The 12,848-nt window shown below is 38.1% G+C and overlaps 1 protein-coding gene across 1 annotated transcript; it reads left to right on the top strand.

The window, feature by feature from the left end:
* Positions 1–307: 307 nt before the first annotated feature.
* On the top strand, positions 308–12,183 carry pde11al (phosphodiesterase 11a, like). The gene is made up of 20 exons (XM_055227720.1): positions 308–1,084; positions 2,410–2,568; positions 3,540–3,629; positions 3,708–3,848; positions 3,938–4,002; positions 4,118–4,238; positions 4,488–4,563; positions 4,642–4,709; positions 4,793–4,885; positions 5,310–5,360; positions 6,420–6,566; positions 7,158–7,265; positions 7,601–7,710; positions 8,624–8,714; positions 9,307–9,407; positions 9,574–9,651; positions 10,009–10,072; positions 10,421–10,495; positions 10,577–10,660; positions 10,783–12,183. Exons 1-20 carry the CDS (start codon positions 308–310, stop codon positions 10,990–10,992), a joined length of 2,709 nt encoding a protein of 902 aa, XP_055083695.1. The 3' UTR covers positions 10,993–12,183.
* The last annotated feature ends 665 nt before the right edge of the window (positions 12,184–12,848 follow it).

Here is a 12,848-nt window from a genome sequence, read left to right as displayed (position 1 = left end):
AGAAAGTGCACAGCCTGCCCCGCTGTTCTGCACGCTTCTCTTTCTCGGTGATATAGGCGCTGTGTTTTCCACACCTCTCTCTCTCTATAGTACTCAGTTAAAGCCCAGGAGACGCAGTTCAATATCGCCTTGACTGACAGCTGTAGCGTCATCACTACGCTCTCAATAAAGCCCGTCTTTGCAAACGCGCTCAGGCAAAGGCCAGTGGAACAGCCACAGAGAAGGATGGACAGGCACATGCTTTGAGGATATCGTTAAATAAAATATTTTTTTCTTATTTTTATTCGATGAAACTGCTACTTTCACTATGACAACGTTTGACTTTTCCGACATCGAGGCGTTTCTGGACATGCACCCGGATCTGTTTGAGGAGTATTTGGTGCGTAAAGCAAAATGCGAACAGGTGAGCCGCTGGCTGAAGGAGCACCCACAGTCCACCAAAACGTCCTCAGCCGATGACAAACGCGGTCCTCTCCGAGACCCGCTGTGGTCCACCAACCCGGACGGGCTACGGCGCAGGTCGTCCCACATGGAGCTGCGGAGAAACTTTGCTCGCTCCAAAGCTACAACCGCGCACCGGACCTACGACGAGCACGTGAGCCTGAGCGAGCACGAGTCACAGTCAAGTATGAGGCGCCGCGCGCTTCTTCGCAAAGCCAGCTCCTTGCCTCCGACCACAGCGCACATCCTAAGCGCGCTGCTGGAGTCCAGGGTCAACGTGCCCCAGTACGCATCCAGCGCTATAGACTACAAATATAGACTGAAGGAGACCAACGAGCGGGAGTTCTTCTTGGAGCTCGTGAAAGACATCTCCAACGACCTGGACCTGACAAATCTCAGCTACAAAATCCTCATCAACGTTTGTATCCTCGTGGACGCTGACCGATGCTCGCTCTTTCTGGTCGAAGGACCCCCGCACAAGAGGACGCTGGTGTCCAAGTTTTTTGACGTCCATTCTGGGACCACCGTACGGCCATCATCGAGTACTTTGGACTCCAGCGAGGTGCAGGTGGCATGGGGCAAGGGTATAATTGGATACGTAGCAGAACATGGAGAAACAGTGAACATCCCAAACGCGTATGAGGTAAATGAGGTATTCGTGGTTTTGCAAAAGTACATTTGAAGTTAAGTAAGTTAAGGTTCTAGTATTAATGACTATATGATCTAGTTTATAATTTTTGTCTGGAATATATGTTCCATTACTGACCACCAGACCATTACTGAATGCTGTACAGCTGCTGTTTCTTTGGGCACATCCACCTTGGCTGTGTCTAAATGAGTTAGAGATCATTGTTGATGAGTGTGAGAGAGGTTACTGGCGCAGATTAGCAACCACAATTCTATTACTTAGCCCCAGGGCAGCTTGACTGAAGCAGCTTACCACCAAGTGCAAAGAGTTGGGTCAACAATTTTTTGTATTGGTGTATACATTTTAATTCAGACAATGCTCTGACAAGAAAAAACAAGTTATTTCCATTGGCCAGTATCAAACTCTTTAATGAACAACTTCCAAAGGTCTGTAAATAAATCACATGCCCCAACTAACATCTCCCAATGAGGTTAAAGAAGAAAGCAATTATTATAATCCTGCTCCCTACCAGCTACGTATATTTCCTCTTATACACTGCACTGTACATCATTATCTCGTGGCTCTGGGCTGCTGAGGAGGAAACATGATGCTGCTGTTCCCCGAGGTCTGCTATAGCACTGGGATGTGTGTCAGCAATGGGGTTTACAGTGAGCAGTTTATATAGTTAAAAACACACATATACAGCAGATCTATGCACCAGCACCTGCCCGTTTAAACTATGAAATACTTGTATCTATATTTGTGGTTAACTAGAGAGCGATTATTTTAGATTTTACTTATTTTTTATACTCTTTTTTTAAAGGATCATATTCGCAATTTGACAACCAAAAACAACCATGCAGAAAAACTAATCACACACAATTCATAAAATGTAAACAAACTATAACAAACACAAACAAAGTCAACAATTATTTATAAGGTTGAAATATGGTGGCTGAAAGTTTCTACATTTTTACAAATAAATCAATGAAAATCACAAATTTGACATTTTCATTTAAATATGCAGCTGTCTTTGTTAAAAAAAAAAAAAAAAAAGGTCTATAAAAGGCATGTGTTTTAGATTCTGTATAGTTCAGTTAACGATTATAGTTACAAATACAATTCTGATCATATTAAGGATTACAAGTATATTAATATTCAACTATTATTATATTATATATGTTTTCTCATCTACTCATTTTTATTATTATTTTTTATTTATGTTCTATTTACTTTCAGGAGTGCTGCATTGTATAGTTGAGCTACAGGGGAAAAGTGGATCAGTAAAATCTGTTTAAAAGTCTAGTGCGTAAATTAAACCTACAATGATACTTCTGCAGGACCACCGCTTCAGTGATGAGATCGATAAGTTGACAGGCTACAAAACCCAGTCTATCCTCTGCATGGCTATTTGTAACAGTGATGGAGAAGTCATTGGGGTGGTCCAGGCCATCAACAAAAACCCCATTGGAACCCCCTTCACAGAGGATGATGAAAAGGTGAGTTTCACTATCCTCATATCACATACAGGCTGCACTTTATTGCTTGTGTTCAATATTATTGTTGCATATTTAATCATTCGGCACATTCACAGACCAGGCTTGAAATTGGACTCACTTTTCCCCATGCACAAGTGCAGTCCAAAGTCCAGAGAAGCTGGCAATACAATTGTAGTTTGTACTTTGAATCATTTTAATGGGTGTAGGAAAAGGCAAAGTGCTCCCTCAGGAAGCAGCACTCTACAGAAGAAGAGACGATGTCGAGCTAACCCAGTTCACTGTAAACATGTCCATTTGTGCAATTTAATATAACAACTACACACTAGGGATACAACAATAGTCAGTATATAATATTGGATTGTTCAATATCATCCTCACAATACAGTACATGTGCATCCTAATGCTTAGGATATTACTCCAGCACCATTTGACACAGCCACAAAAGGGTTACAGGAATACAGATACAGGAAGGAAATACTTCTCTAAAGGCCTGCTATAGTCCACAGAGAAGACAATGTCATTTAATAAAATGTTATGTTCATTGATCATTAGGGTAAAAGTAATGAGAATACATTGTTTCTTTTTTTCTGTGGCTTAGAACTGAAATTGTATATTTATGATGACCCATTTATCATGATTTGCAAATTTATTTGAATGCAATACTCTTCTTGTCAAGTAATGATATCCTTTTGTTGTGATATACACCATTACTGAGGTATAATGTCTTCAGTCAATTTAAAAACTATGAAAGATTTTGTAAAATAAAATGGAACATTTAAAGCTATTCAGTGGTGCTTTAAAGTTTGTAGAAACACATTCCCTTTTTCTGACCCCTGTGTTTGGGGTGAGACCAGATGTCCACAAGGTGGCAGAAGAAAATTATGTTGAAACTTCTGGCTATGCCATTTGTCTTTACCCATAAAAAGTTTTTTTCTTAATGTATTGACAACGTTTCCTTATTGTGTTCCTAGGTGCTGCAGATGTATTTGCCTTTTTGTGGTATTTCCATTTCAAATGCCAAACTGTTCTCTGAGTCACGTAAGGAGTACGAGCGCAGCAGGGTAAGTGAATGCATTAGCTGTCACAGTTCAGTCCCATGTCTGTATTACGGCACAGTGGTTATGCCCTCTGTGCCACAGGCTCTGCTGGAGGTGGTCAATGACCTGTTTGAGGAGCAGACAGATTTGGAGAAAATCGTGAGGAAGATTATGCAGCGAGCTCTGACTCTGCTGCAGTGTGAGCGCTGCTCAGTGCTGCTCCTGGAGGACATAGACTCACCTGTGAGACTTTTACCTTGAGTTCATTATTCTACAAGTAACAATTCAACATTCAATATTAGACACAAAATATATTTTATATTTAATTGCAGGTTGTGAAGTTTTCAAAAACCTTTGAGCTCATGTCACCATTGTGCAATATCGATCGTGATATCAGGTAATTCCTTCAATGCAAATCATATGACATTATACATTTGCTCTTTTAGTTGCCCATTTGACATTTTGAATTGACAATTGATATCCTGTCCTGTCGGTGCCACTTCCCACATCAGCATGGAGAAACTCTCCTGCTCTGATTGGCTGATCAATAACAGTATTGCTGAGCTGGTGGCCTCCACGGGACTGCCTGTGAACATCAGCGATGTGTGTCAGGACCCACGCTTTGACGCTGAGGTACTTGCCCTTAAAACAAGTTTAAACAGATTTTTGTTTTCTCATTTGTCAGTTTCAATAGGTAGCTTTAAGCAATAACTTTTCAACTTATTTCAAATGTTTCTTTTTTGATTCTATTAATGAAGTACATGTTTCATGATTTCATTTTTTTTAAATAATCATTAGTTGTTATATTATTAGTATAATACAACTGAAATGCATAGTACATTGAACCAAGAGCTTAACACTGACTTTTGCCCCTCCACTCAGGCAGACCAGGCCTCTGGCTTTCACATCCGTTCCGTGCTGTGTGTTCCCATCTGGAATCGCACTCATCAGATCATTGGTAAGTTAGTTCAAAACATATAATTCACTCTGTCTGAAAACGCTGTATTTTTATAACCCTGTCCACATGTGACTGAAGGAGTTGCACAGATCCTCAATCGCTTAGACAGGAAGACTTTCAATGATGCAGACCAGAGGCTATTTGAGGTCAGATTCTTTCAGTCTATTCAGAACACAAAACACATTTTCTTTCACTTAATATTCTTCCTTTTATCTTTCTCTGTACACAGGCATTTGTTATATTTTGTGGGCTTGGGATCAATAACACAATGATGTACAACCAAGTGAAGAAGACGTGGGCCAAACAGTCTGTAGCATTAGATGTAAGCACAAAAGCTCAGTATGCTAATTACTTAATAACTGATTTTAATTAATTAACTTTGTTTTTTAACATAAAGCTCATTAATTTGTGTTTCGGCTTCACTGCCCGCTCACTATCAAACTTGAACACTCACTTTATCCCCAGTAAACATGTTTCTGCTCCGGTAGAATAAATATTTCACACATTTTTAATAATTCATAATGACGAAGAGTGCCAGCCTGCTCAGAGCACATTAAAGACAACACTTTTCTCTGTCAATGCCACTGCTCTGCTCACAATCTCCTATTGTGGTGAAATCAAACTGTTACAACAAATTAGTTTCCAATGTACTTGCTTTAATTTAGCTGTATATTTAATGGGCAGTAATTGTACTATGCTCTGATTATTTTGTGTGTCACTGAGTACATGTTTGTGTGTGTTTTCAGATGTTGTCTTATCATGCAACTTGCTCCAAGGTAGAAGTGGACAGACTCAAGGTAAAGAAAAGTTACTTCAAGGGTTTCAGCTTTCCGTTACAGGCAACATTTTGAAAACTTCTCACCATTCAAAAGATGGAATATTTAGTTTGAAATGGTCAATTCCTAAGGCAATTTCCTTTTCATTATTCAGAAACATAACTGGTAAGATACTCCGCTGTGATATTTTGGTGCTATTTTGGTACCTTTTAGCTTTTTTGACTCTTTTTATACTTATACACTATGCAACTTTTCTGCTGTAGGGCTTGCCATCTGCTTACTTCCTTTTAGAAGTTATTGCTTTGCCTAGAAAGTCCCAGCGTATGGCTTTAAACATCAGTGATGACGTAACTACACATATGGAACATTCTAGCCAAAGTAATGTCATTTTCATAGAGTCAAAAAGGTGGTGGGCCCAAACCAGAAAGGTTACATAGCGTGCATTTCAGTGAACTTTTATTTAGCCTTTTGTTCAAGGGGATTCGTTATATTCTTAGTTAGTTTAGCTCTTGGCTTGATTAATTACTTAAATGTTTTGCGTTTTTACTTAGTTACCTTTGCCCATATGGAACTCAACAGTCCTGCCTACTTCAAGGTCTGCTCTGGTTTCGGAAGTAAATTTTCCATTCATTTTTGACATAGACTTTTCTAAAAATTCCAAAAGCATTGTGTAGGCTAACCATCTATGTAGTAAATGATATCCATAAGGCTGTTGTTTTAAAGTATGTTTAAAATGCAAAATTGGTCTTGTGGTTTTGTAGTAACCACATACTAGCTGATTAGTCTTGAGTAAGCTTTCAAACTTTTAACATTTGTATTTTTTGGAAAGTCCATGAGAAAAATTAATGGAAAATTTACTTCTGGAACCACGGGGTAGGTGGTCACTTCTGAGCTCCATTTACTAGAAAAGTTGCTATTTTCACAAGATTTTTTCATTAGGTGGTTTCAATTTTTTCATTATGTTGTTTCACATGTTCATGCTAACTTAAACAGTTATAAGAGCTGTTTATTAAACCATGAGATATTTGTCCTCTCTATGAGCTGTGCAGTGATTGTCAGTCGTGTCCTCTCTCCCTGAAGGCAGCTAAGATCCCCCTGAGCAGTGAGCTGGGCATCGACGAGTTTCACTTCAACGATTTCTCTTTGGACAACGACGCCATGATTACAGCCTCACTACGGATGTTTCTGGAACTCGGAGTCGTTCAGAAGTTTAAAATAGATTATGAGGTGAGAAATCTGAGGAACAGTAATGTGGCAGATTGGTTAGTGCTCAGCATTTCAAATAAGACAAGAAAACCTTATCTCTTTAATTGTTCCTCAAAGGGGAAATCACATTGTTGCACAACTTTGTTAAGTACAGCAGTATATGGAAATAAGAATACACCAAGTAGCACTACAAAAGATAAATAGAGAACTCAAATTTGTTCAGATGCAAAGCACTGGAAAACTCCCTAATTTAAAATATTTCTCGTTCTGTTAGTTCATCTTTCTGTACTAAACTTAACTAAATGATATCTATGTGCACAATGTAACTTTTCTAATGGAGGGTTCACCACCTGCTTGTTTTAATGGAGATGCTATTACTTTGCTTTGATGAAGTTTGACATTATAGCATTAAACATTTCTATTTCCATGGAAATGCCACCAAGCCAAGTTACAGGTCAGGTTTTTTTTACTGAATGCCATACTGTAGAACATTACAGACAGAGCAATAAGATCTCCATGAAGAAAAGCAGGTATTGGACCCTCTCATGAGAAAAGTTGCATATTTCATCTTTAACATTTACAGATTTTGTTATGTATGTCACTTTTTTAAAGGTTTTGTGCCGCTGGCTTTTGACTGTGAGAAAGAACTACCGCACAGTGGCCTATCACAACTGGAGACATGCTTTCAACGTGTCCCAGTGCATGTTCCTTATGATCACGGTAAGACTGGAGAAAAAACATTTTACATTTCCTGTTCATATGTGAGCAGAAATAATTACTAAGGACACAATCTGACTTCCTTAAACAGCCCCAGATATGACAGCTGTACTGTACGGTACGCTATAGGGGCTAGGGACTCTCTCAACAGCTGCCAGTGTCATTCACTTTGATCCTTCTCCAACTACGCTCACTTTAGTAAATCCATAGAATTATAACGAGTCCAACCTTAATTAAAGCTCGTGTTGCTTTTGTAAATAAATAATTAATGGAGGATTACATTTGGTTTTATTGTTAAGTGTATTATGACTAATGACTATTTTAATACCCCTCCACAGACAGCCAGTTTCCAGGACGTCTTGACTGAAGCAGAAATCCTGGCACTAATGGTCGGATGTTTGTGTCATGATTTGGACCACAGAGGCACAAACAATGCATTTCAAGCCAAGTAATTTCTCTCATTGCACTAAGCCAGATATGCTCGGAAATACAAGCCAAAATACACTGTAAAGTCAAGCCATTATTTATACAGCTCGTTATAGGATTGACTTCACTTTGACCTGGTTTGAACCCGGCAGTGGTGGAAGAAGTACTCGGTTTTGTTACTCAAGTAAAAGTACAGATACCGCAGGAAAATAATATTCTAGTAAAAGTAAAAGTACAGTATCATGTGGAAAAATCTATTTAGGTAAAAGTTTTAAATTATCTGTTAAGAGAGAAAGTAAATGTATTTCACACAGATTTTGAGAGCTAATAAAGCTTCAAATATAATGCTTTTCATAAAGATTTGTGCAGAATTTTACAACCCCTCAGTAATCAAAATACTTTTACTTTTCAGTCTTGTTCAAAAATGTAGCGGAGTAAAAAGTATAGATACCTGTTTCCAAATGTAGTGAAGTAAAAGCAAAAAGGTTTCAACTAAAAAACATACTCAAGTAAAGTACAGATAGCTAAAATTTGCACTTTGCTACTTATACTTTGTTACGTTACACCACTCTTTATAACATTGTTTGAAATAAAATCTGTATACATACTGATTAATTCATTTACTTGTCTCCTTAATGCAGACAAAAATCAGCTCCTTATGCCGTAAATCTTGTATTATTAGATCAACAGCATGGTCTCAGACATGGGTTTGAAATATGGTATGATTTGAGTTTTAGGTTAGTATTAGTGACTATGGTTAAGGAAAGGCCTCCAGGAAATGAACGTACGTCAATGTAATGTCCCTAAAAAGCATAGAAAGTGAAACTCAACATTTGTGTGTGTGTATGTGTGTGATGTGTGTGATGTATGTTTGTGTAAAATAAAAGCTGCCTATATTATTCAGTATTCAGAGGGTTGTGTGTTTTTGTTTGCAGGACCGGCTCTGCTTTGGCTCTGTTGTATGGAACCTCTGCCACTTTAGAGCATCACCACTTTAACCATGCTGTTATGATACTACAAAGTGAGGTACACACTGTTCATTTTAATGCAGATTTTTAAGAGCATTAGTCTTATATTAGTCTTACATTAGTCTTATAATGTTATTCCAGACACTCAAAGTCGTTTTATAGTTATGTTCATTATTTGTTCATTCTACATTTGGTAGTGGTACGTAACTATTGTAGCTACACCTGCCTTATAGTAGACTGAGGCTGCCAATCTACATCACTGACCCCTTTGACCACCACCCATTACTCACACACTACATTCACAAATAGGCAAACTGATGATGTGCCTTGCCCAAGGACACAACAGCAGTTTGAACAAGAGCCACAGCTGTTGGGTTCAATGATTTCATGTGAGTGGGCAGTGCTGTAGTCAATGCAACTATCGGGCACAGTTGACTATTCTGTCCAGTTTAAACCCAGTTTAGTTTGATCATTCAGACCTGTTCTCTACATTGATTTCTATTACCAAAGGACAGAGGCCAAAGCTAATTAACATGCTAATAGGCATCGTATTTGACAGTGAAGAATGGTTTACCAATGCACAGCTTCATATAGTTATCTGGGCACTGTTTCCACTAGCGAATTAATTCACTGTATTGTATTTTTTTCAGGGTCACAATATCTTTGCAAACCTCTGCTCTAAAGAATACAGCAACATGATGCAACTATTGAAGCAGGCTATTCTCTCCACTGACCTCACGCTTCACTTTGAGTATGAGTTGAACATACAGCTTTCAGAAAAATCATTTGTACCATTGTCAACTATAATATGATATTAGTTGGTTGTCATAGTTATTCCTGAATACTGAATATGTCCACATTGACTTCTCAAATGTCATTCATGAAAAACATTAGTGGATCTTTGTCTGATTTTGCAGACGCAGGACCAAGTTTTTTGAACATGTGCTTTCTAGTGACTTCAGCTGGACAGATGAGGGCCATAGAGAGGTCCTGAGGTATATAAGATTTTTTTTTAAATATAAGTTAGGTAAAATTTTACTTTAGAGCACTTATTAACATCTAACTAGTTGCTAATCTACATACTTGTAAGTGGTTTATTTTGTTAATTAGTATTTATTCTGCCATATTTTGCATAACCTTATTTCAATATTACTATTTACAAAGACTTTTCTAATTATGGTAGTAGGTTGTTTTTAGGGCTAGAACCATAAGAAATGCAGTGTTTACTTATCAATACTTTTTATGTTTTACCACGTACATCTATGTAAATTAGCTGTTATTTAGATATTAATTAGTATACCCTACAATAAAGTGTTACATGAATATGGAGGTATGTTTTCTGTCCTGCGCAGATCTATGTTGATGACAGCATGTGACCTGGGCGCTGTCACTCGGCCGTGGAAGGTATCCAAACAGGTTTGACTCTCCCACTGCTCTGTCCATGTTGTGATGATGTGTGTGGCATTGAAAGACTTGAGTTTGTTAGTCAAGGCTACAGGATTCTGGTCCTTTCCTTAGGACTTTCTTCTCTATTGTGCATGCGGTAATAGGCTGCAGTTTCCTGTCATAATTAAATCACCATTTATTATGAGCCTGATTTAATATCCTAGAGGAGACAACTGATGGATGCTAAGTATGCTTCTTTATTTGTCCTGTTTACTTGTAGATATATTTGTTTTTGGTTTTTTGGTTCTGTTACAGCACTTTCTAATATAAGGCATGCTCATTTTGTTCTCAATATTGAAATTCTGACGTATTCTTCAGGTTGCAGAACTGGTTACGAGTGAGTTTTTTGAGCAAGGTGATAGAGAGCGATCAGAGCTAAAGTTGACCCCTGCGGTAAAAGACCTTCACTTTTATTCTTGTCTTTCAATACTGATATTCATGTTCAAACTCAAATTACATTTTCTTTTTCTACAGGCAATATTTGATCGCAACCGCAAAGATGAACTTCCTGTGCTGCAGCTGGAATGGATAGACGGGATCTGTAAACCACTATACCAGGTAACAATATAATTAACTAACATGACTAACTATGTAAATGTGACCATGTACTACAGCCTGAATCATTCTTAATAAAGTATTTGTTTATTATGAATTAAGTATGACATTCTCTCTGTGTCTAGGCACTGCTGAAACTAAACAGGAAATTACAGCCAATGGTAGATGGGATTGACTCCAACAGAAAGAAGTGGGAAGAGCTGTGTTCGTCCTATCGTGAAGCACGCCGAGCCTCAACGTCCAATCAGATCACAGAAAAAGGTGAGAGTGACTTGACCAGCAAAGATGCCATATCGACTGAAGCCAAAGAGACTAAAAATATTGTCAAGTCCTGATTCAAACCTCAACTGTCCAGATATAAGGAACAGAGATATGGGGGGTTTGCTTCTCCCATGTGCCATTGTGTCAACTGAGGAGTGGAGTGTGTCCTTTCCAGAGGTGGTACTAAGTTACATCTACTCAAATACATTAATTTATATATCCAATGATCCGCTTCTGACAACCCCTTCCCAACACACAAACACATACACACGCACCCCGTTGCACACACACAAACACACACACACAAACACACACACACGCACACACACACACTGAACACAGATTAGGAAGATTATATGAACTCTTCAAACCAAAGACGGCCACGTTTTGTAATGAGAGCTGTAAAAACACACATGCATTGTTGCCTTTAAAACTGCAGGAGTCACTGTGATCAGCAGCCACTGTGAATGTATTTTGTTCCTGGACGTCTTGTCTCAATCTTTTGCATGAAAATGTATTATGTTTACTGATGAATACTTAGACTTTGTTCTTGCATGTACTTTTTGTATATACAGAAATGATGATGTGTAAGTGTAAAACTAATATTTATTATTTTGTGATTTGTTGCTTGTTGTAATGCCATATCTCTCTTACCAACTTGTTGTATTAATAAGTTTAAATATAAGTATTACAGTAAACCCTCAGGAATAAGACCAGTATGCAAAATTACATGTGTTTTAAGAGGTCATTGAACGTCACATTTGAGTGTTTACTGTTTACTGTCAAGTCTTTGAGTAACAGAACATTACAAAGGTGCACAATGTTTTCTCAGGAGAATTAAAGTCCATATTTTATGAGCACAGTGGTTAATCAGAGTAGGAGCCTTTAAAATCTGATATGTACAAAATAGTTTTCCATCTTTCCTTTGCTCCAGCAGCATGCTGTGTCTGTTTACTGTTCAAATGCATGGGTCATTTTATTGTAGAGTTTGGACAGCAATGCCTTGAAAGCCATATGAGATTTGCCTTGCATGAAGATATATTTTGTGAGTTAAGGATTTAATTGTTGCTGCATATGCATATAAAAATCTATTTTGGTGAGAGATGTTTACTGAAACTACAAATCTTTAATTTTTCAGATGTTATGATTATGGAAGAAGCACAATTGGCATTTCTCTTGCTGTTTATAAGATATATGGACTATAAAAATGTTTCAAAAAGCAAAAATGAGCTTTATGTTTTGGGAATAAAAAGCTTTTGGCATGGAAATTAAATGTTGCCTTTTTTGTTAACACCAGCCCAGGTGTAAAATAACGACATTTGGAATAAGTAAGTAAATATTGTATTGTTGCATTTTTACAAAACTGACTGTTTACATATTTACTGCAGTGTCCCTTTGAAATGAGCTCAGTGTTTGATGTGAGCTGTAATAAAACAGCAGAGGTGAGGCAACAGCAGCAGTACCACACTGTCTCCCTGTGCCAGAGCCAGAGCCGGGCCTTAATCTATAATTTAACATGGGTCTGCCCAGGGCTGGCTCTCTTCAGGGCTAATATCAGGGCGAGCTCTGTGCAGGGAGGAAGACTCATGGCTTTCATCTCATCTCTCCCTTTCTTTCTCTCTCTCTCCTCTCTCGCTCACTTTCTTTTTCTCTCACACTCTTTTTCTCTCCTCTCTCTCACTTTGTTTCTTTCTTTTTCTCTCACACTCTTTCACACTCTTCACTCACTCACTTTCTTTCTCTCTCACTCTTTTGCTCTCCTCTCTCATGTTCTTTCTTTCTTTCTCTCTCTCTCACTCTTTCTCTCGCTTACTTTTTCCTTTTTTTGTTTTCTCTCGCTCTGTTCGCTCTCTCACTTCCACACTCTCTCTCATTTTCTTTCTTTTTCTTTCACACTCTTTCACACTCCTCTCTCACTTTCTTTTTTCTC

This window comes from Periophthalmus magnuspinnatus, chromosome 16 (assembly GCF_009829125.3).
Source record: "Periophthalmus magnuspinnatus isolate fPerMag1 chromosome 16, fPerMag1.2.pri, whole genome shotgun sequence".
In the NCBI taxonomy this organism is placed as follows: domain Eukaryota; kingdom Metazoa; phylum Chordata; class Actinopteri; order Gobiiformes; family Gobiidae; genus Periophthalmus; species Periophthalmus magnuspinnatus.
Note: the sequence above shows the minus strand (reverse complement) of the source record. Positions and strands in the feature narration are given on the sequence as shown.